The sequence below is a fragment of the Eleutherodactylus coqui genome, chromosome 6 (assembly GCF_035609145.1).
Source record: "Eleutherodactylus coqui strain aEleCoq1 chromosome 6, aEleCoq1.hap1, whole genome shotgun sequence".
NCBI lineage: Eukaryota > Metazoa > Chordata > Amphibia > Anura > Eleutherodactylidae > Eleutherodactylus > Eleutherodactylus coqui.
Window position 1 is genome coordinate 179,242,656 of NC_089842.1, and position 24,416 is coordinate 179,267,071.

General features: G+C 44.1%; 1 protein-coding gene across 1 annotated transcript in view; it reads left to right on the forward strand.

Moving 5' to 3' along the window:
- UBR1 (ubiquitin protein ligase E3 component n-recognin 1) overlaps window positions 1-24,416 on the forward strand; it is a 127,159-nt gene that overhangs the window by 74,297 nt on the left and 28,446 nt on the right. Inside the window, exons 25-36 of the mRNA XM_066608345.1 lie at window positions 32-186; window positions 872-971; window positions 1,966-2,075; window positions 2,788-2,871; window positions 4,867-5,042; window positions 11,216-11,421; window positions 12,394-12,487; window positions 18,425-18,577; window positions 19,400-19,497; window positions 22,544-22,634; window positions 23,403-23,551; window positions 23,655-23,710. Coding sequence (XP_066464442.1) covers window positions 32-186; window positions 872-971; window positions 1,966-2,075; window positions 2,788-2,871; window positions 4,867-5,042; window positions 11,216-11,421; window positions 12,394-12,487; window positions 18,425-18,577; window positions 19,400-19,497; window positions 22,544-22,634; window positions 23,403-23,551; window positions 23,655-23,710 — 1,472 coding nt within the window. The remainder of the gene's footprint in view (window positions 1-31; window positions 187-871; window positions 972-1,965; window positions 2,076-2,787; window positions 2,872-4,866; window positions 5,043-11,215; window positions 11,422-12,393; window positions 12,488-18,424; window positions 18,578-19,399; window positions 19,498-22,543; window positions 22,635-23,402; window positions 23,552-23,654; window positions 23,711-24,416) is intronic.

Here is a 24,416-nt window from a genome sequence, read left to right on the forward strand (position 1 = left end):
GAAAGCTAAAGCAGTATCTATCTGTGTACAGCGTTGCCCCCACCACCACCTCCGGAGTTTACTCCAGCATTCCAGAATGTTAGTAACCTGCTATGCTGCGATGTGATGATGCACCTTCTCCGGACCATCCTGCAGAGGGCAACAAAGGAGGATGTAATCATGTGGACTGAAGGCATGATACAAATGGTACGATAATCTTTATATATTGTGCATTATCTCTACCAACAGGACTGTAATATTGGCAGGGTCGAAGGTGCAGTTTTACAGGAGTCTCCAACTCCAAATTCCTTTCCAGTACTGCCCAGACTTTCCCCATAGCAGGCATATCTTAAAAATTTGGCCCCATACACATTAGATTGTTGGTGAAGGCTGTGGGTATCAGTGGCATCTGCTAATGATTATCTGATGTGCATGGCTGGAAGTTAGCCATGCATTATATGAAGTTATTACTGGAGAGTGAGCCTCCATCAAACTTATCAGTATCATATGACTGAAACACTTTGCTATCAGTAAGATTTAGTATGTATGCAAGAACAGGAGCATTTACTTAAATCTATCTTGTAGATTGCTGTAGTAACTGTAGTGCTTTAAATGGGTATTCTCATTTTTTTTATAAAGGGATGGCACATTGCCAGGATATTCCATCACACATGTTCTCTGTACAGTGGCGCCCCTGGAATGAGACAATTACATCTGTCAATTCTGCATTGTGCCATATTGTGTGTGAACAGACCTATAGAATATGTTCTTCACTTCATATGATGAGCTATGTTTTACTTCCAGAAATCAAATGCACTATAGATTTTCTTTTTTTCTGTGATATTATCTTATGGTTAGTGATGAGTTTCTTTTGTTTTTGTGTCACTTGTAGGCGCTCCATATTATAGCTCTGGGTTTGTTAGAAGAAAAACATCAACTTCAGAAAGCAGCGGACGGAGAAGTAACATTTGATTTCACTTATAAGGCATCACGTAAGTCAGGTTTTTGTTTAGTTACTTTGTTTCCAGGTCTGTATTTAGTTTAAGGTTAGCTGAGTGTTTATAGCTACCTGTAAATTAGGACTGTTCTGTAGATTTTACATACTACTTCATCATGGCCACAATTGCTCCTGATACCACTTACACTATACACTATTTTGTGGGGGGCATACACTGCTCAAAAAAAGTAGGGGAACACTAATATCACGATCTTAATGAAAAAGATTCAAATTGACCCTTTCAAATCTGTTACATGCTTAGCATGAACCAGCTCTCATTTTAGAGAATGGGGCACCATTGGCAGACCTGCCAATTCTGGTGTTCTCTGGCGAATACCAGTCAAGCTGCATGGTGCTGAGCTGTAATCACAGGTCATACTACTGGTTGTTGGGCACTCATACCATCCTCATGGAGTCTATTTCTGACAGTTTGGTCAGGAACATGCAGTAGCCCTCTGGAGGTCCTTTTGTAGGGCTCTGGTAGTTATGATCTCAGGACCCACACTGATAGGGAGAGTGAAGGAAACACTGTGCTGGTTTAGTGCTCTGCCCCTTTAATGGTTTTTCTCACATAGCATCTCTCCCAACGATCTGGCTGTAAAATGAACTGCAACCAGCCCTATTCAGCTCTTGTAGTTTAATGCACATGTTGGATCCCGAGTAATCCTAAAGTGCTTGCATATCATGGCAACATGCCATCATCTTCTAAGATAGGAAAACCTTTTAATATTAAATATTGATGTTATCTGATCTTTCAAGTTTTGCCACATAAGTCCTTAGAATAGCAATTTGCTCACTAGAATAGAGCTGATATATGATATAGCCCCCAGGTACACAGACATCCCAAGTTAATTTTAGTGTCCAAACTAAAATACATATTTCCACCAGTGTATATATCATTATTTTGGTTACCTATCTATCCAGTGGTAATTGTGTTATGTTTGTATTGTATGTTCTCATTGTAAACACACATATTCTTGTATGAGCAGGAATTGGAAGTTCAGATGTTAATGCTTTAAGTCTTGTGGCCATGCTAGAAAATCTGAAAGGTGTACCACAACTAGAATCCCAGAAAGACATGGTTAGCTGGGTATGGCAGGTAAGGACACTTGCATATTGCATTTCTTGTGCAGAATAGTTTCTTATTGAGTTCATGCCATATACGATCATAAACTATCAACAGGACATTTGTGTCAGCAAAATAAAAATGTAGAAAAAGAAGACAATACCATTGTGTGCAAACTGTGTCATATATACACACACACGCATGCGTATACAGGATCGCGGCCGGGCTCACAGCTGCAATCCTCTGAGGGCCTCTGCAAGCTGATTCTGCATACGGCCACGTGAGCCCGGCCTTGGAGAGGTAAGATAGGAATAAGGTTAGGATTAAAATGTGACTATTTTATAAAAGAAAAACCTCTAACGTGTGACATTCTTAACCCTTTCCAATCCAATTTTGGATTCAGGGTTTCCTAAAAGGCTTTCTCTTTTTGCTGTTATACAACGGTGCCATCTGCTGGCTAAAGCCAGAGTGTGTGCGCCAGAGGATCTGACAGCGGAGTGGCTGGAAATAGACTCTAAGAATACCCTGTAGGACATCTTTTGACATTGGAGCTGTACAAGCTTCAATCAGAATGTAGGAAGACGTCAGACAGTGGATTGGAAAGGGTTAATAAGAAATGGATTCTGTAATTTGTTGTATCTTTTTTTCATAAGCCTCTTAGTGACCTTCATTAGTAAGAGGGCGGATATGTCTCATCAGTTAAATTTTTTTTTTCCTCTAACTTTTAATGTACATTTTGTTCTAGTTGTTGGAAACTGTGAAAAGATTACATGAGAAATCTGGTCAGACAGCATTTGTTATGTCCTCTTCAGATGTTAAAGCGAATGAGGTAAGCAAATAAAGCGAATTATATCTTATAGCTTAATTTCATTTCCTTCATTTAAGAGATTGAGGATACTTACTGGAAGAAGAGGTTATTTAAGATACAGAGTAGATTTATCTGGTTATTTATGGTAACATATAAAAACCCATAGAAGAAATGACAGCACAAATGTTCCTGTTCAGGTTTAATTGGTAAGGAGAGCTAAGGCACATTTACACGAGACAGATGTCAGGCAAACTATGCCCAACACTTGTCCCAACACACACTTGCTCTTGTGCTGCTGCACGGGAGCTAGTATCGCTGGCTCACAGCTGGGCGGCAGGGGAGAGTTCTCTCCTTGTTCTGCCCTACTCCTCTCCATTGACTTAACACAGTGGCCGCTCAATACTGAACAATGAGCGATCAGCTCATTGTCCATAATTTATGCAGCATTAATTGAATACAGACCTAGAAACAAAGTACTTAAACAAAAACCTGACTTGCGTGATGCCTTATAAGAGAAATCAAAAGTTACTTCTCCGTCAGCTGCTCAGTGTAAATAGCAGCCTTCAGTATTGAACGGCCGCTATGTTAACGCAATGGAGAGGGGTGGGGGAGAGCGAGGAGAGAAATCTCCTCCTGACGCCCCGCTGTGAGCTAACTATACTAGCTCCCGTGCAGTAGCATGGAAGCGAGTATGTGCGGGGACGAGTGTCGGGCATTGTTTGCCCGACATTCGTCCCGTCTAAATGGGCCCTTACCCTCTTTGGGCAATCCTTTTTGTTAGGATTCACAGAAAATAACCTGATCGCAGGGTCTTCTACTGCTAAGACCCCAGCGATCCGCTATAGTCTGTGGAGAAGCTTGAGAGCATGTGTGTAATTCTCCTGCTGTGCCACCACAGGGAGAAATTTGTGTCACACAATACTCACTTGTTTTGTGTCACACACTACTCAACTGTTTGTGTAATGTATGGACAGGCTCTTAATAGATTCTCTTCGCTCCGATTACGGCGCTTTTACATGGGACGACCTGTCGGATGCAAGATGCCCAACAGGTCTTCCCAGCAATAATCGTTCCTGTGTTTTTATACACCTCATGGGGGTGACAGATTTGCAGGGTCAGATTTTGTCCTGCAGGGTCTCTAGCACTGGGGCAGGAGTCCCCACTGATGCTGCTTCAGGGATGGCTGTAAAATCCCTCAATGAGGAAGCAGACGCTGACAGGCGTGGTGCCGCAGCGGCCATGTTTGCAGGGGCCCGCTACCTTTCTCTCGGTTGCGGGCTGAAAAGAATTGCTTAATTCCTCGGAAGGCAGTGCTCCTCCCGGGAAAAAGGTTGTCTGGTTGGTATGTTTCTCTCCATCTGTTTCCCATGTAGGTGCCAGGTAATACCTTAAAGTCTGTTAAATGGCGAGGAACGGGAGAAGAAGGAACACAGGTCACCACTCCTCCATAGCCAGGCCACCCCCTCCATAACGAACAGGAATGATAAAAAAATCCCCTTTTGTCCTTAATGTATAGTTAAAACGGGTGATCTACTCGATGTATTATGAAGGTGTCCAAAGTTAAAGGATTATGGTAAAGCAATTGAAATGTTATAATTCACTAGAAAAATCATATCTAAATAATCGATATCCACAACTAAGAAAAGAATGAACTTTATATGCAAATCATAGATTGCAATACGAATGGATACAATATTATAAAAGCAATTACAAGTTTTTGTTTATGCAATATTGAAAACTTCGATGGTAGAGTATTGTGAAGAAATGTTATTGTCAGTAAATGGTAGTTGTTAGGAGGGGGGAGAGTGGGAAAACAATCAAAGCAAATTTTTATTTATTTTTTGTTAATGGAGGGTTAAAAAAAAAGGAAAATAGTATTGTAATATTGCTGTGTTCGGTGTATTATAATTTTTGCAATATACAGTAGAAGTAAAAAACCCATGTACAGTCATTTGTCTGCTGCTATGCAACATGTGTTTTATAAATGTGGTTACCCTATTATGCATCTGTTTTTAGGGACAAAGCTCTCAAGACAAAGAAAAAAGAAAACAGAAGGCTGAGGCAGCAAGACTCCACCGGCAGAAGATTATGGCGCAGATGTCTGCTATGCAGAAGAACTTTATTGAAACAAACAAACTTTTATATGACACCTCTCAGGAAGCCCAGGGCACCTCAACTCCTGCTGAGGAGCAGTAAGTGATTTGATGTTTGTTTTCTTGCCACTACTATTATCTGTTGACACAGAGCCATCCAGATCAGTCTTTTCGGCTGGCTAGAGAAGAAAACAGAGAATCATTATTGATACCTCGAAATAGACAGGAACAGACCTGCACTAGGCACATATGACACTGCCAACAAAGAGGTCCGTAACATACTGGCTAGATAGTGGGACATATTAATTAATGACCAAGACCTTAAAAAATGGATCCCTGAAAGACCTGCCATCACCTATAGACGGGGTAAGAACTTGCGTGATCACTTGATCAAAAGTCGTTTTATCAATAAGCATCATGACAACTGGCTGACCAGAAGCATCCCAAACGGGACTTTCCCTTGTGCAAGATGTATGGCCTGTCCTTTCGTGACTAAGAACAACGAATTCTCATCCAACGTTACACTACTATTATCTGCATAGCTTACAATGCAACTTAAGAAGTTAAGCAGCAGTCTCAAGTCCCTTAACTATTGTGTGAGAGAGTTTCGCTAATTGAAATCACCTGCTAAGATAGATTTATTTAACATGAGAGTTTCCAACAAATTCCCCACGACTTCCCTGTAGGTTTTACTACATATATCACAGACCTCTTCAGGGATGGACCTCTGTCTTAATAGCAGCCACACAGTCTGCCTCTGTTTTTTTCATTGGTTGCTAGTAGACTATTGCTTTTGAGTGCAGGATACCTGATGCAATAAACCCAACAGATTGAGATGTCACAAGAAGAGTGGGGGAAAAGGTTTTTTCCCCATGACATCATGACAGCATACGCTGGAGGTTGCTCACCTGCTGACCTGAAGGGACAGGAAGAGGCAGAGTATAAAAAGCACCTCCCCTCCACCAACACCAGTGTTTTTCCTGTCCCTTCAGGACAGCAACGGCAGAGCTCCAGCAACGCTGTCCCATGCCGGAGGAGGACTTACCGGCGAAGCGGCGGCGTGGATTTTTCGGGCAGCCCCGGCAAACCCAGTGGGAAGGACCCCATCTGGGAGCTTTCCGGGGACTGCGTGGGCCGGGGCCCAAGTACGGGTTGCCGGCACCACTGCGGCCGTCATTTCGGGCGGCGGCCGCCATCTCCGGTGGGCCGGGGTCCAAGTACGGGCTGCCGGCACCACTGCGGCCGTCATTGCGGCGGCGGCCGCCATCTCCGGGTCCAGGGCCGACAGGAGCGCTCCAGGGGGCGTGGTTTCAGCGGATACAGCGCGGTGACGTCTGACGCTCCGCAAAGGGGGCGTGGCCTGGCGCGGCCGGCGCCAAATTCAAAAATCTGCTGCCCCTGCATCAGCTGGTGGTGTTTCTCCACGCTAAGGAACGATCCTAAGCACAGGAAGCGTTCCTGCAAGGCGCAAGATGTCGGCCAGAGAGGACCCAGAGACCCTCCAAACTGTAAGTGGTCCAGTGGACCAACCTACACCTGCACTACATACACTTCCCGACTAACAGAGTTTCCCTTGTCTTACAGGACAGGGATACTCAAAAACCGAGGGAGGCTAGACGAAGGAGTAAAAAATGTCCAGTATGTCTAACCAAACTCGACGACTCCTGCACAAAAACGTTATGCGCTACCTGCTCCGCAAAAGTTTTGCAGGAGGAAAAAACTTCCCTTATGGCCGAAATTCGGTCAGTCGTCCGAGAAGAAGTGCAGTCCTCCCTCTCGGACCTCCAACCTGGGCCTTCCGGGGTTACACGCAGGTCGGTTCCGGCGGTGTCTGAGTCTGACTCCGACATAGCGGAAAATGTGGATTTTGACGGGGAAGTGACGCAGGAGGACAAGAAATTTTTTTTTCTCTACCTCAGACATGGATCAACTGCTAAAAGCGGTACGCAGGACCATGCAGGTGGAGGAAGACGTGCAGCAACCCCGCACAGTCCAGGAGGATATGTTCGCAGGGTTACTCCCGCAACAAAAATCTTCATTCCCCGTAAACGCCGCACTCAAGCAGCTGATTCTGAATGAGTGGGAGAGCGTGGATCAGGCTCCGCTAATCCCCAGGGAATTTAAAGAACGCCTGTTATTTCCGGGAGATGAAGTGTCCTTTTTGGACGAGATACCTAAAGTCGATGCTGCAATTGCCATGGTATCCAGAAAGTCCGGATTGCCCTTTGAGGATACGTCCCACTTAAAGGACCCGTTGGACCATAAGGTGGACACAACCATGCGTAAAGCCTGGTCTACCTCCGGTCTCATCACGAAATCTAACATCGCGGCCACTTCCGTGGCTCGTTCCATGGCAATCTGGTTGGACCAATTCGCAGCCCTAGTCGACCAAAAAGCCCCTAGGGAGGAGTTCGCAAGTGGCATCCCTCTGCTGCGAATGGCAACAGGGTTCCTGGCGGATGCTTCAATGGAAACAGTCCGCTCGGAGCCCGCATGGCAGCACTATCGAACACCGCTAGAAGGGCAGTGTGGGTGAAAGAGTGGTCAGGGGACGCAGCGTCCAAAAATAGGCTATGTACCCTACCGTTCCGGGGCGGGCGTATATTCGGACCAGACCTGGATCGTCTGCTGGAGAAAGCAGCTGACAAGAGTCACGGACTGCCTGCCACCAGACCACCCAAGAGACCCTTCACTCCTCATCCCTCGTCTACGTACGCCGGGAAGGGGAAGACCGGAAGATGGTCTTATCCAAAGGGCGGAAGGGGTAAGACTTTAACTTTTGTCCCTCAGCCCATACTTTCGGGCCCGGTAGGGGGTAGACTGGCTCGCTGTTCCAATAGCTGGCGTAGTATTACAACTAATGAGTGGGTACTGCACCTAGTGGCGGAGGGGTACAGGATCGAGCTACTATCCCGCCCCCCGGACAGGTTTATGATAACCCCAACCCAGTCTCCAGGCCTAGAACAGGCTCTGTTGGAGGGCATACGGAACCTGCAGGGTCTCGGCGCGGTTATCCCGGTCCCTAAGAAGGAACAGGGAAAAGGTTTCTATTCCCCCCTCTTTCTGGTTCCCAAACCAGATGGCTCCCACCGCACCATTATCAATCTAAAACAACTGAATAAATTCATTGAATATAGGAGATTCAAAATGGAAACCATTAGAACTGCAACTCCTCTAATTGCCAGGGATAACGTAATGGCTACAATAGACCTTAAGGATGCCTATTTTCATATCCCTATTTACGCCAACTCACAAAAGTTCCTGAGGTTTGCGCTGAGGATGGAAGGGGAAATCTGCCACTTTCAGTTCGTCTGCCTACCCTTTGGAATCTCCTCGGCTCCGCGAATTTTTTCCAAGGTCGTGATGGAAATGGTGGCCTTCTTACGAAATCAGGGTGTCATGATCATCCCCTACTTAGACGACTTCCTGTTGGTGGCAGATTCCCCGTCTACCCTGAGATCACACTTGGAGTCCACATTGCAATTATTTAAGGAGCTTGGCTGGATTGTTAACGAGTCAAAATCCAACATGGAGCCAGAAACCAGGAAGAAATTCCTGGGTGTCATCCTGGATTCCAGTCTACAAAATTCGTCCCTTCCTCCCCTAAGAAAACATCTTATCATAGAGGAATGTTCCAACCTCTATAAAAAACATAGGGTAACGATAAGAGACGCAATGCGGATCCTGGGACTAATGACTTCGTGCATCGGCGTGGTCCCCTGGGCCCAGTTCCACAGTCGCGGACTCCAGTCACTAATTCTCCAGAATTGGGACAAGTTGCAGGCTTCGCTTGATCAGACAATCCCTATTCCTGCGGAAGCCAGAGCTTCACTCCGTTGGTGGGTGTCGTCAGACAACCTGTCTCAGGCATCCGATTGGAATTTGGACCCGGCTGTAATAATCACGACCGATGCCAGCGCCAAAGGGTGGGGGGCCCACTTTGAAGGCGGTTATGTACAGGGGGCCTGGGACGTTCACGAGAAAGCTAGCTCATCGAACTTTAGGGAGCTTAAAGCTGTATGGAAATCCCTGCGTAGCCTGCAAACACGGTTAGTGGCGAAACATGTGAGGATCTTCTCAGACAATATGACAACAGTATCACTCATTCGCCACCAGGGTACCACCAGGAATCCTCCACTGCAACGACTGGCGGGGCGGATCCTTCAATGGGCGGAAGGCACAACAAAGTCCCTATCGGCCTTTCATATAAGAGGAACCGAGAACTCAGCCGCGGACTTTTTAAGCAGAAGGAAAGTGGACCCAGGAGAGTGGGAACTCCATCCAGCGGTGTTCAGCCTTCTTGTGGAGAAGTGGGGGGTACCAGAAGTAGACCTCTTTGCGTCAAGCGCAAACACCAAATGCCGGCTTTTCTTTTCCAGAGGCGCAGAGAAACAGGCCTTGGGCACGGACGCTCTCTCTCACCCCTGGGATTGGGACCTAGCGTATGCCTTTCCCCCTCTACCATTAATCCCACTTCTGCTAAGGAAATTACTGCAGTCAACCCTAACAGTAATTTTTGTAGCACCATATTGGCCCAAAAGACCGTGGTTCCCCCTCCTGAGATCCCTGTCAGTGGGAGAGCCCTTCCACCTTCCAACAAGACCGGACCTACTGTCGCAGGGCCCTCTTCTTTACCCGGAAGTTCACAAGTTCAGGCTTACGGCCTGGAGCTTGAGCGGGTAAAGTTCCTAGGGAAGGGTCTTTCCCCTAAGGTTATTTCCACCATTAGCGAGAGCCTTAAACCCTCGACACACAAAAACTACTCCAAAGTCTGGAAAAAATTTTCGGAGTGGTCAGGCCAGGACATCCAGCAGCTGGATCAGCCAGACGTCCGTAAAATCTTAGATTTTCTCCAGGCGGGCCTGGATAAAGGTTTGAGTCCGAATACGCTCAAAGTCCAAATTGCGGCCTTGGGGGCATTCTTCGATCTCGCGCTGGCGGAGCACAGGTGGATTAGGAGATTTCTTAGAGGGGCGAGCAGATTACATCCATTCACACGGCCCACGGCACCACCCTGGGATCTAACCATAGTCCTTCAGGCCTTATGCGACCCCCCCATTCGAACCGATTACGGATCTATCCATCGCCTGGCTGACATACAAGGTAGCCCTGCTTGTGGCAGTTACGTCGGCCAGACGCGTGGGGGAAATCCAGGCCCTCTCACGAAGGGCCCCATATATGACTATCCACCCGGACAAAATAGTTTTTTCTTTAGACCCATCCTTCCAGCCTAAAGTATTGTCAGATTTCCACAGGGGCCAACCAATAGTTATTCCAGCCTTTTGCCAAAATTTCAAAAATGCAAAAGAACAAAAGCTCCATAATATAGACGTCAAAAGAGCGGTACTAGCGTACCTTGAGGCAACGGAAAGTTTCAGGAAGTCTGACAAACTTTTCGTTCAATTTCAGGGGCAGGCCAAAGGAAAGGCCGCTTCTAAAGATGCGATCGCCAGGTGGCTCAGGAGAGCCATCCAGGAGGCTTACAAGGCCAAGGGCATCCCCCCTCCAGAAGGATTGAAGGCCCACTCAACGAGAGCGGTGGCATCCTCTTGGGCGGAGAGAGCGCACGCGTCGATTGAGCAAATCTGTAACGCAGCCACATGGACTTCAGGCCATACTTTCATCAAACATTATAGGCTGGACTTTAAATATAGTCAGGACGCATCCTTCGGTAGGAAGGTGCTCCAAGCCGTAATCCCTCCCTAAAAAGCCCATGCCACTTATTTGGTATTCCTCCAGCGTATGCTGTCATGATGTCATGGGGAAAACGGGAATTTTTTCTTACCGATAATTCCCTTTCTGGAAGACATCATGACAGCATATGGGCTTTTTTTCCCCCCCTTACCAACATGGTTACCCTAGTTTGTCCAACACATGAGGTAATGTGTATGCTTTGACTTTGTTTTCTGAGGTGTGTGATGTCAATAAAAACACACCTTCTGGTTAAATAGCTGGTCACTGTGGTCATTTGGAACGCACTGGTGTTGGTGGAGGGGAGGTGCTTTTTATACTCTGCCTCTTCCTGTCCCTTCAGGTCAGCAGGTGAGCAACCTCCAGCGTATGCTGTCATGATGTCTTCCAGAAAGGGAATTATCGGTAAGAAAAAATTCCCATTTTTTTAAATTAATTTGACAGCATGAAGGTTGCATCTTATATTTTTCAGTATAAACAATCTAAAATAGTAGAGTTTTATTACAGGTTCACAATCTGTAAATGCTCTATATTTTTTGCCTAGCATCTGCTATGTATTTAATATCTACCGCTCTGTTTAGCTCATTAACAGTCGTTGGAGGTTCCAAGATTACTTTGGGTCCCAGGCGTGGACCATCTGTGCCTGAAAAAGAAGTCCTAACGTGCATCCTTTGCCAGGAGGAACAAGAAGTGAGGCTAGACAGATCTACAATGGTGCTCACTGCCTGTGTGCAGAAATCTACCACCTTGTCCCAGTCCCGAGGCATAGCTGTCATACAATCAGGTGGTATGTATTCACACCAACAATATAAATCTTGTTATTTGTATAACGCCAACTTATTCCGCAGCGCTTTCAGGTAATTATTATTTATTCCCCCCCCCACCACCACCACCAAGCTGGGTACTCATTTTACCGACCTCAGAAGGATGGAAGGCTGAGTCAACCTTGAGCCGGCTACCTGAATCTTGCAGGGATTGAACTTGCAACCTTCAGGTCATAGGCAAGATATATGTACAGTTGACAATGGCAGAGATCTTGAAGCTCCTGGGCCCCAATGCAAAATCTGCAACGGGGCCCTAATCTATAATGCTTTATTCATAGTACTGGGCTCCCTATATGGAGAAGAGAGGCCCTATGGGCCCCCTAAGGCTCCTGGGCCCAGGTGCAACCGCACCCCCTGCATCCCTTATAGTTACGCCAGTGGTTGGCATTTAAAATCCATTGCTAGCCCTGAAATCCATGCTGATCTTTTTCTGCCAGGTGTAAATGTAGTTTTTAAAACCCCAATTACTTGCACTGCATTGTTGCTTGCTGCTAAATTTTGCAAGCAAATTCCTTACAAACTCCAAATTCCAACCTATGCAAACAGTCTTAACAATGTAGTGTCCATCTGTGAAACCATATGATTCACAGTTGTTAGTGGAGTCAACAGTGTCAAACATGGTTGTCCAAACTGAACAGTCCTGTTCAGGGCCATTTTTACAGAATCTGTCACTTTCTTAATGAAAGTATAGCACTGCATGCACAACACCATGGCGTAACCAGTTTTAAGTCAGTGGGATCCTTTTGGTTGTTGGTATCATCCAGTGATGTAATTGTGAACATAAAGACATCATTATGTAATGACTAAGTGTTATTAGAAATTGCTGATGAACATTGTAGATAAAAATAAATGAACGAGTTTGATGTTTGTTTATGAGTAAAAATAAATATTCAGTATTCTCGAATTAATTATTGTGAATGTCTTGTCATTGTCAGAAACATTTAATCCGTTATTTACAAGCCCTGAGTTGCCTTGTGGAACCCATACTGGGAGCTGTGGGCATGTGATGCATGTGACCTGCTGGCAGAAGTAAGTGTCTGACTTCATATTCTTTTAAGATGTTATAAAAACTTTACTCTTTTAGGGTGTGATGCGAAAGTGCCATCACCTGATTAACGGCGCTGCGCTCACTAGAGGCCGCCGGGTATCTAGTGAAGGAGTGCGCTGACAGCCCAAAACTTCGGAGGTGAATTCTGTATGTTCTTAAATCCTTTGCAGCTGATTTCGAGTCAAAATCAGCACCAATGGTGCAGATTTTGACTCTGTTTTGGATGCGGAAATTCTGCAGAATGTTCCGCTACAGACCTTTTTCTCAGTATTGCCGCCTCGTGTAAACATACCCTTAAAGTCCTGCCATGTTAGCTAAATCATTTTATGATGCATAAAACCATGTGATATACCGTACGGAAGACTATGCCTCCCAAGTGCAGAGAAGCTAGGAAGACAAATACTACAAGTTGAATGTGACACTGATTTGGAACAATCCACTATGCTGCTTTTTTTCTTTAACATTTACATTTTCTCAACTTCCATGGTAATACCCTGTATGATATCCATCTCGCCTAATTGGCCATATGGAAAGGTTTTATCATTGTGTGAAATTTCCTAATTAAAGGTATCGGTTACCACGTTTTATGCTGTCCTATTTGAGACTAGCATAAAAGTGGTGAGAAATGCCTGTGTGTATGATATCAGTGCAAATATGAATAATTGCAACACTATGTCAGTGCTTTTAAGGCAGGAGTCTGATATATTCATGAGATGTGGGCTCCCTCCACATCTCCCACTGCTGATTGACAGTTTTCTCAACATTACTGTGCATATGGAAAAGGCTGTGACTCAGCGGTGGGAAAGCAGGGATAACAGACCACTCATGAATACATTGGGCTCAGCCTGAAAGGACTGGCATCGTGCTGCAATGATTAAACTGTTCAGCAAAACTTGTTTATGCTTGTATATTATATGGAGAAATATATATTACATAATTACTGTATATACTCGAGTATTAGCTGACCCGAGTATAAGCCGAGTCAATAAGTTTTACCAATTTTTTAAAACCAGTTTTGTGGTAAAACTTATTGACTCGGCTTACACTCGGGTCAGCTAATACTCGAGTATATACAGTAATTATGTAATATATATTTCTCCATATAATATACATAAGCCTAGCTATACTTGAGTATATAGTAGGCACAAAAAAAAGCCATACTCGCCTATCAGCCGGCGTCTGTGTCCCCGGTGCGATGCTATAATTGGCCGGCGCTCGATTCAATCACAGCGCTGACGGCGGGGATTTCAAAAGCAAGCCAGGGAGAAGACTGCAGCAGCTGGCCGCACCGCCGGTGACAGCATCGCGCCAGGGACACAGACGCCGGTTGAGAGGTGAGTATGCCTTATTAATACTTTGAGTATATATGGTACATTTCTCTATTAACAGAGCTGTATACTTATGTACTAAGAAAGACTGATGAGGTCACAATTATTGGATTAGCAAGACAGTAAATGTAAAATGGATGCACAAGTAAATGAAAATAAGTTAAATGGGTTGTACTAAGACTTCAAGTTATTCTCTATCCACAGAATGCAGGTCCTGTGTCTCCTGCCCTCCTCACTGTGGGGTTGCTGCACCGCCCATAGTGAGGAGGAGACTGAATGGAGCGTTGTTTGCACTGGTGCTCCATTCACTTTCAGTGCAACTGCTGTGATACTCTAGTGGCAAGCGCTCTGATATTTCCATCAGCCCCTTTGAAGTGCATGGAGTGCTGACCTTGCATGTTCCGCCAGCACTCCATTCTTTCTTACACCAATGCGGGGGAAGAAGCAACCCCTTTAACTAAAATTCAAGTATATTATCCTACATTACATTGTATTTCAAAAGTTACCTCATGAAAGAAATAATGAAAATGTTTCTGTCCAAACATTGAAAAAGTAGTAAACTTGCAAAAGCTGTTTTCATTTTCTATATTCTGTTTGTAGTTCTGCATGTTAATAGTGGTTTCTCATCTGTTTAATTGAGGGACACAGCAAAACCTTGGGTATACCTGTTACCCCTATAAGGCAGACACTAAGCATAATAGTGTTCATTCCACCAGCTATTCGGCTCCTGCAAGCACTGAGCTAAATCCGCTTTACTGTCTCTGTGTGATTTGTGAGTCCCTGTTGTCCCCAGGGTATGACTGACTTTGCTTACCCTTACTACCTTCATATTCGCTATAGAGGTAATACTTAGGCATAGTGTCCATGACTACAGATAGCATGTTTTTTTCCTGTGGTAGCCAGTATTCCAGGTTCACGTCCTCTGTAAGCGTATTCCTAAGGCTGGGTTCACACAGGACGGATTTGCTGCGGTTTTGCCGCGTTTTTTTCCGTTGCGGTTTTGCCGCAGAAGAACTTCCAAGGTTAATTTTGACTTGCGAATTTTCTTGCAGAAAAACCCGCAAGCGTTTTTTTTCCCCGCAGCGCTTTTACTTTTTGCACCGTATGTTGGTGCGGATTTAGCTGCGTCCATGGAGGTCTATGGACAAAAAAGCGCTGCAGAAAAGACAGAAGAATGGACATGCTGCATCTTTGAAAACCGCGCCGCAGTTGCATTTCCACACTGCGGCTGTGCGGAAAAAATCCGTCCTGTGAGAACAGCTTTTTTCCAAAACTCATTTGTGCTGCATTGCACTGCAAACGCAGCGGTTTTGCCGCAGTGCGGATATGCAACAGCAATCTGCGGCAAATCCGCCCTGTGTGAACCCAGCCTTAGGATAAAATGGAAAAAAAACAGGCTTGGTCCTTAAGAGGTTAAAAGGGGTTTTTTTTGGGGGGGGGGAATGTATATTCTTTCTTAAACTGGATTTTCTCTCTGTCAATTAAACTTTATTGAACTTTTTTTTTTAATGCTATTTTAAGCCTGGGGTCACACAGGGCGGATTTGCTGCGGTTCTTCCATGGTTTGCCGTTGCATATCCGCACTGCGGCAAAACCGTTGCTTTTGCAGTGTAATGCAGTACAAATGTGTTTGGGCAAAAAGCTGTTCTCACAGGACGGATTTTCTCCGCACTGCCGCAGTGCGGAAATGCGCTGCGTTTTTTTTAAGACGCAGCATGTCAATTTTGTTGACTTTTCTGCAGTGCTTTTTTGTCCATAGACCTCTATGGACGCAGCTAAATCCGCACCAAAATACGCTGCAAAAAGTAAAAAAAGCGCTGCGGATTTTTCTGCAAGAAAATCTGCAGGAATATCCGCAAGCCAAAATTAACCTTTGAAGCGGTTTTGCCGTAGAAGCAGTTCTTCTGCGGCAAAACCGCAGCAAATCCGCCCTGTGTAAACCCAGCCTTAAAGTTTGTAATTTCACAAGGGCCTTTTTCTTGTTGCTGTAGAAGACATGGATAAGGTGGTTCCGCAGTCTCTCAGAAGTCCTGTAGCAAAGATGTTGTGCATAACGAGTATTGTAAGTGTGCAGAATTTTCCTGTGGGTGATACTGTTACCTTAATTAGATTTGGAGGTCAGACGTGGCCCCCTTCCTTCCATTAGCCTATCTTGGAACCAGACAATTGACATTGGTGAACTCCTTCACATGAGACCCAGTGTTCAGCCCCTACCGGGCTCTTATCCGAAGTGTGTAGACTCACTCCGCTTGATAATATCATACTGTCCATGGTTACCAAGCCCATGCCTCGCATGTTTATCTGCGTGATCCATAGGAGGAATAAATGCATGACTGCTAGACTCTTCTGATTACGTAGTGCTTGCTGGTTTCCAGCTGTTACATACTGCCTTCATACAGTGGGTATCTGTATTACTGCTAGACTCTGTATAGCACATGGTAGGTAGCATCAGACAATCCCGTTCCACCCACTATCTCTAAATTACTGTAAGATGCTATATCCTTGCGTGGTAAAGAGTGTTAAGGCAGCAGAAATGCAGTACTAATCTCTCGCTCATGACCAGTTAGGGTTATTCTCTGTATTGGATAGAATCATGTGTTATTGGAACATATGCTTGTCACTCCATTGATCTTCCAAGGGTGGAGCATTTGCATAATAGCAGATTGTCTTGTCCTGTCAGGTTATGTATATGGCCTTTGTTTGAACACTTCCATTGAAGGAGAACTCACCACCTCCCGTGGTAACCTGTTCCACTCATTGATCACCCTCAGGGTCAGAAAGATTTTTCTAATATCTAATCTTGTCTCCTCCCTTTCAGTTTCATCCCATTGCTTCTAGTCTTTCCTTGTGCAAATGAGAATAGGGCTGATCCCTCTGCACTGTGACAGCCCTTCAGATATTTGTAGACAGCTATTAAAGGGGTTGTCCCGCCGAAACGTTTTTTTTTTTTTTATTCAATAGGCCCCCCCGTTCAACGCGAGACAAACCCAATGCATGTGTTAAAAAAAAAAACAAACAACGTTTAGTACTTACCCGAATCCCCGCGCTGTTGCGACTTCTTCCTTACCTTAGCAAGATGGCCGCCGGGATCTTCACCCACGATGCACCGAGGGTCTTCTCCCATGGTGCACCGTGGGCTCTGTGCGGTCCATTGCCGATTCCAGCCTCCTGATTGGCTGGAATCGGCACACGTGACGGGGCGGAGCTACGCGATGATGCGTAGAAGGGGGCGGAGCCAGAATTCCGCTCGTGCCGAGACCCAAGAGAAGGGAGAAGACCCTTCTGCGCAAGCGCGTCTAATCGGGAGATTAGACGCTGAAATTAGACGGCACCATGGAGGCGGGGACGCCAGCAACGGAGCAGGTAAGTGAATAACTTCTGTATGGCTCATATTTAATGCACGATGTATATTACAAAGTGCATTAATATGGCCATACAGAAGTGCTTACCCCCACTTGCTTTCTCGGGACAACCCCTTTAAGTCTTCTCTCAGCCTTTTTTTTTTTTTTTTGCAAGCTAAACATTCCCAGATCCTTTAAGGCCTCATGTCCACGGGGAAATTCGGGCCCGCACAGTTTCCCCATGCAGAATCCTGCAGCAGGTCCCTCCTTTCTCGCAGACATGAGGCCATAAAATAGATTATACTCACCTGTCTGGACGCTGCGGGTTCCCGTCCGTTGTGGCTGGATCTTCTTTTTTTTTTCTTACCTGGCACGCCGGTAGCGTGCTGCGGACATGCGCCGTGCACACTTTTTTTTTTTTTTGTTAAATTCCTGCTTTCCTGAGGTCCCGCGGCACTGACTGCTTCCATAGGCTTCAATGGAAGCTGCAGGAGCTGTCCGTGCAGGAAACCCGCAGAAAGTGTTGCGTGCTGCGTGTGGTTTCCCGCATGTGCGATCCGCCGCTGCAGGGAAAAATGACATCACCTGTGGATGTCCGATGATTCCCTATGGGCGCAGATCAATAATTTGATAATTCTTATTTGCCTGTGGACATTGGGCTTAACCATTCCTAGTAGGACATGATTTGCAGACTGCTCACCATCTTGGTAACTCTTCTCTGAACTTGCTCCAGCTTGTCTGTCTTTTTTAAAGTTCGCATTGGCCTTTTCTTTTACCCACCCTTTGGAAGCTGCTTTGGAGCATCCCAATGTCTTGCTGTGTTCCCCAATGACACAGATGAGAAAGCAGGATTTTTGTTGCGTACCGTAAAATCCTTTTCTCATCTCGTTCATTGAGGGACACGACACCCACCCAATATTCAGTTTGCATGGACTCTGGTTGTCTTTCCAGAAGAGATTGACGATCTTTTCTGAACCTTACATGGTACAATTGTTTTTGGTTTTTTTACGGTCTATTTTATTTGATGTCATTTTAATTTCTGTTTCTCTTTCTGCTTATGTAACAACTGATTTAGCTCACTGCCTGAAGAAGGGGCATAGCTGGTGGGAGCTAACACTCTTTTGTGTTTTTAGTGTCGCCTCCTAGTGGTAGCAGCTATACCCAAGGTCTTGCTGTGTCCCCCAATGAAGCAGACGAGGAATAGATCTTTACTGCAAGTAACAAAAATTCTGCTTTCTGATACCTCCAGGTTTTTTGACGCTATGCAGATGAACACACGTCAGCGTCTTCATGTGGATCTGATATATGACCTTGGTAATGGAGAATATTTATGCCCTCTATGCAAGTGTCACTGCAACTCTGTTATTCCCATCATCCCAATTGTTGCAGAACAAGTGAACAGGTAATTGTGCATTTCTTGCGAGGCTAGAAATAGACTAAAGGCCCTTTTACACACAATATTGCTCAAAATTTGCTCAAAATCCATCTTTTGAGCGATAATCATTGTGTGTAAATGTGCGCTTACCGTGCACTTTTTGTCCATCGCTGACTTCAGGTCCATATGAAATCCTTGTTCCTCTAGGCGATAAGATAGGACGCATGCTGCATTCTCTGCGGGCAGTGCTGATAACATTCTTTAACAGCCACTGTCCTGCTGGAGAACAATAGCCATTTATTTAAAGAACAGACTACCCGCGGTTCTCTAAATACATGCAATGAAGTACTAAAGGGCTGATTTTAGCCCGTTAGTACCTATGCAAGATGATCGCTCAGAACTGTCAGTTTCTGACGAATTTTGAGCGATCATCTGTGTGTGTAAATGCTCCTTTATTCATATCGTGTGATGTGCCTTGTGTCTTGTTACTTGTAGCAGCTTTAACAGTACCGAATAACATTTTATCACCTTTCTACCTGTGCTCTCTGTTTGAATGCTGTCTCTTCATTTAAAGTCTGCCTAATGCGAATATCCAAGTAAAGCACTTAATTATGTTCATCAGTCTCATAGACGCCAAATGGAGTGAAAGTATGCATGCTTGACCTCTTCAAACTGGTCACATGGTAGCCTGATCTGTTACCTAGCAGTTATCACATATCCAGTGGCTGATGGGTGGTAACTTTTATTACAAGACTATTCTTTAAGTTTACATGCATGTATTTCTGATGCGGTGCAGCAGTCTTTCGTCTTTTGTCCTATTTTCCTTACATATAATCTTTTTCTCTGCAGTGCAGATGCTGAATCATTGGGAGAGGTGCTGTCACTGTCTCGCTGGTTGGATGTCGTTGGGACTAGGATATCTGGTTACAATCTAAAAATCTCAAAAGGTGTGTGTGTGTTTTAAATTTATTTATTTATTTTTATTTGCAGCTTTATCCATTTAAATATTTAATTCCTGACTTTTACCTTAAAATAGACTGTCTCTTCACATTAAATTCTAGAACTATCGTTTATGATGCTTCTATGACACTTTGCTTAAATACGGTATTTGCACCTACTTCCTCCTCTACGTATTCTAGATTATACTTTTTATTAGTATATTCCTACTTAGACTCTCCGTTTTTGTTTTTTTCTTCCAATCCTTCATCCCCATATCATATAACTTAGTGAAAAAAGCCTATATTGACCATTTAATCCTCCAGTACTGCTGGTCTACAGTTCCCCGGCCAGTCTGTGTTTAAATTGGCTGAAGCTGTGTCATGTCATCCTGGCATCTGACTGTCCTAGTCAATGACTGGTATGGTTTGTACCTACTGAAATCACCTCTGTGCCAACTGATTGGCTGGTGCAGCTACTTGGTGGTGAAGGATGATAGTTTCAGCCATTGTCAGCACAGACTAATGGGGGGATTAAAAAAAAGGAAATGTTTTTTCACTTATGCAGTATGGAGGTGAAAGTTGTGCTTTATATGGTACTAGCTGATTGCCTGGCGTTGCTCGTGTATTTTATTTTTAGACACGAAAATAATTTGTGTGTGTGTATATGTATATATGAGGAGGAGATCGTCTGTAATATCTTACTGCATGAGGAGGAGGTTGTCTGTGTAAGATGATATTATCTGAGGAGCAGGAGGTCTGTGTAATACTGACGTAATCAAAACTCAAAAACTCACCGACGTCCACTGTAATTTTTGTTGCCAATAGCAACCAATCATAGCTCAGCTTTCACTTGTTATACTCCTGAGGTAAAATGAAAGCTGCGCTGTGATTGGTTGCAATTGGCAACACAGATTTCCTTATGGACCAGTGGGTGCTGGGCTCAATTCTGCGTGGTACATGGTACTTAGTGCTGGTGGGAAGCTGTGTGGTAGTTGGAGCAGAGAAGGAGGTTGTCTGTGTAAGATAATCTCTAAGGAGCAGTTCGTCTGTGTAATATATTGGTATTTGAGGAGGAGGTCGTCTGTGTAGTAGGTAAGTGTATGATGAGGAGGAGGTCGTCTGCGTTAGATAAGACTGTGAAATAAAAACCATCTGCTCAAGTGCAATTCCGGCATTCCCCACCCAGGGGTAGTGGGGCTGTCTTATCTCTTCCAAATTTGTCCCCATGGGATGAGTTATATATGTACCAAGTTTGGTTGAAATTGCTCCAGGCGTTCATGAGTTATGGTGGCACATACTTACACTAGTAATTATTAGGATATTATAGTAGCAGTGTTTCCGGTGGCACATCACACACACAGTAGCTTGATTCCCACACATGACACACAACAGCTTGGCTCTTCCCACAGCAGTGACATCACTACCTTCAGCCCACTAGATCTCTGTGGTGGTGGTAGGTCAGTGTGTTCAGTCAGGACTGCTGAGTTGTGTCTGCCATAATAGTGGCTTAGTTGTATTCTTAGTGTGTTAGGACCTGCCATAACGGCGCCCGGGGGCAGTGCTATGACAGCACCAGGGGGCGGAGCTATGATGTCACCAGGGAGCCGAACTATGAGACTCACTCACACACATACTTACTTACATATACAAACAGACAAGTGGTCGTTAAACAGACATTCCTCCCCACCAGGGGTAGTGGGCCTGTGTTATCCCCACCGAATTTGTCCTCGTGGGATGAGTTATATATGTACCAAGTTCGGTTGAAATTGCTCTAGGCGTTCATGAGTTATGGTGGCACATACATACATACATACATCTTATTTTATTTATATATGTTCACTTGAACAAGGTGGTGTTGCGGTTCCCTGAACAGTAAGTAGCCTAGTACTGCTGTGCAGAGAAAATAAAAAAAAAAAGTGGACAAAGTGCTAACCCAAAGCTGCATCCTCTTCAGTCTCAGGATTGGGGAGGAAATCCCAGATGTTCGGACCCTCATCAGTCATAAAGTGATGGCATATTCTTCACTTAGATTGATAAGAATATTTTCATTTAAAAAGATTATGTCTGTAACCACCACCAGAGGGAGTTAGAAAAGTACTGCTTAGTGTTTACACATTAACCCCTTAAGGAACTGTCCAATTTGGGGCTTTCAAGGGCTTGGCCACTTGATCAGGTATTTTTTTGAAATCTGAGCAAAATCTTTGATGTACCAGATGTGTTAGGATATCAAATGAACCAGATATGTCCGTATATCAATGGAGGAGCCAGGATGGCATGTTAGCCACATGTCCCTCCATAGGCTGCTATCTTATGGACAGTAGCACCATCCAGAGGGACAGAAGGTCAGCTGTGTGCAGGGGGGCAGAGCTTGAAGAATGAAGATAGCAGAGTGTATTTGACACATCTTGAAGATTAGACAAATGTTATGCCCTCCTTTCAAAAAAAACCTGGTAAAGTGACCAACCTCATTAAGGATTAATTTCCATTTTCTTATTTTCATTCTGTTTCCAAAAGCCATAACTTTTTGAGGCTATTTGCTTTAACTGAAAGACATCAGTGCTCTTACTAGAGATAGGATGAATTGAAGAGTAAATGCAGTTTTTTTATGTCAGATAGAAATTTTTTTTTTCCCAGCCGAATAAATGTGGTCAGCTAAAGTCCCTGTCCATATGATGTAATTTTGCAGGGAAATCCATGCTATTTTACCATTCTATTGAATCCTATGGAAATCCCCACTATAGTTAATAATACAGTGTGGATTTCATGAAAAAGAGAACTGACATGTAAAATCTTGAGGTAGAAACTGTGTCGAATGGCCCTGTGTGGATTTTGGTTGGGGCTAAATCTGCATGCAGATCCACATGAAGATCCATGGCAGTACTCCAAGGCTCAGCCTCTGATTTCTGCTGTGGATTAAAGCGTCAGATCCATGTCAGAAAAATCCACCGTGGATGCAATTCTTTAAAGGCCATGTGAATGAGGCCTAAGATTGAAAAGAAACTCTGCAAATTGTAATTATGGATGCTAATTATGACATATTATTACTTCCTAATAGGAGAGAAGTCATTTTCGCCTGAATTTCTTAAAAGTGAAAATAGTCAAAGCCATGAATTCAGATCCATCTTGAGTTTTGGGGTACAGTCACCGTAAGTGTCTCAAATTTGTTTTCTTACTGGCTATCCAATCTATACATCAATCCATTTCAAATGAGGGGCATTTCAGGAGCAACAAAGCTGTCAACACCCAACATAGTGAATGTCGTACAGGGTTGCCAACCAGAAGTTTTCTTTTTTTTTTCTGGAAGCTTATTCAAAAATCGCGAACAGCCATCATTTTTTACAGACACATTGGAAAACTATAATAAATTATAAAGATTATAAGTAGTACATGTCTATACTGTAGGTCACATACTGATGCATTCTCATTACTAGTATTTACTGTGAGCTGTAAAGTGATAATTACAGTCATAATAACTTGCTCAAGTACCAACGACCTAAAAAAAATCTATTTTTTTCATGGATGCCGAAAAAAAAAGCCCTGTTATTGACTTTCCATGAATTTATGGATGTTTGGCAACCCTAAAGATCTGCTTTTAATACTAATCTGATCTCTGAAAACACATATTCAGAACAGCAGCTACAGGCATATTGTGTTTACTTACATCACGTGGTATCCATATCACGTATTCCTCACATGTGGATATACCAGATATAACAGTCTGTTCTGTTGGCCATGATGTCCTGTACCTGCTACCCACAAGATATTACAGATCATTCATGTTCCAACTTCAATTTTCACTATTCCAGACAACACCTTTAAGTGAGAAAATATCTTAGTGCCTTCAAATTTAGGGAAAGGTTTATGCTTTCTTTAGAAAGTTAAGGGACCTCACAGTCTTGGTTACATTTTTGCAGGCCACAGTATTCTGCTAGCACAAAAGAAATACTGGTCCATTTTGCCAACACTGTGTACTGTACAGGCCTGAATGTGCCACCTAATGAAAGTGACCCACGTCTGCCTATCATGACCTGGAATACTTGTGCATTTACCATCCAGTCCATAGGTAAGAATTTAATCTAGCCATTGTCAGCCCGTCCATGTACAACAAACCCAAATAATGATTTAGTGTGTCCAATGCAGTTACAATGTAAGTTGTTTTGTTTCAGAGAGTTTACTAAGGGATGAAGACAAACCTTTGTTTGGTTCTCTGCAGAATCGGCAGGTAAGGGTAAATGAAAAGACGGGGTTAATTGAATGGACATTAGACAACGTCTTCTCAATGCTTCCTGTCTCTTAAGAGCATTATCTCAGATCATCAATGTTTAAGAAGCTTTTCTACCTTGGCTTATGCTGGCGTGACTTACATTATGACCTCTTTATTATGACTGCCTCTAGCTAACGTCCGTATACTAACAAGGGAGGAGTTAGAAGTTACTGATCGGTTTCTGTGTACAGTTACTATGTGTGCTTCCATGATTGTCTTTCTACCATCATGAAAAAGTTCCACCTATAGTGCTTTTTTATTTTAGAGAACAATTCTTATCATATAATTGATTGTTCTTCTGTTACGTTTACTTTAGACAGTGCTTAATCTCTTCTCTATAAAACAAGTCTTCCAGTTCTCTGTGCTTTTTTGGCCAATGGCTATCTCTCTCCATTGAGCATTCATATTTTTTTAATGTAGTGGACGGAAAAAGCTGCTGTCAAACACTTCTGGCGGCGGCTTATTTCCCAAGAGTAGAAGGATCGGGTAGTTTAATTAACTGCCTGATCCTTATATTCCCAGGCATTTGCCATTGGAGGAGAATCAGGAGGACGTCATACACATCAGATGATCAGTTTGGCTAAACCTGCTGATTTCAGTAGTACAATCTACGGTATATCTAATGTATATGGCCAACCTAACAGTCTAATGATAAAAATCCCAA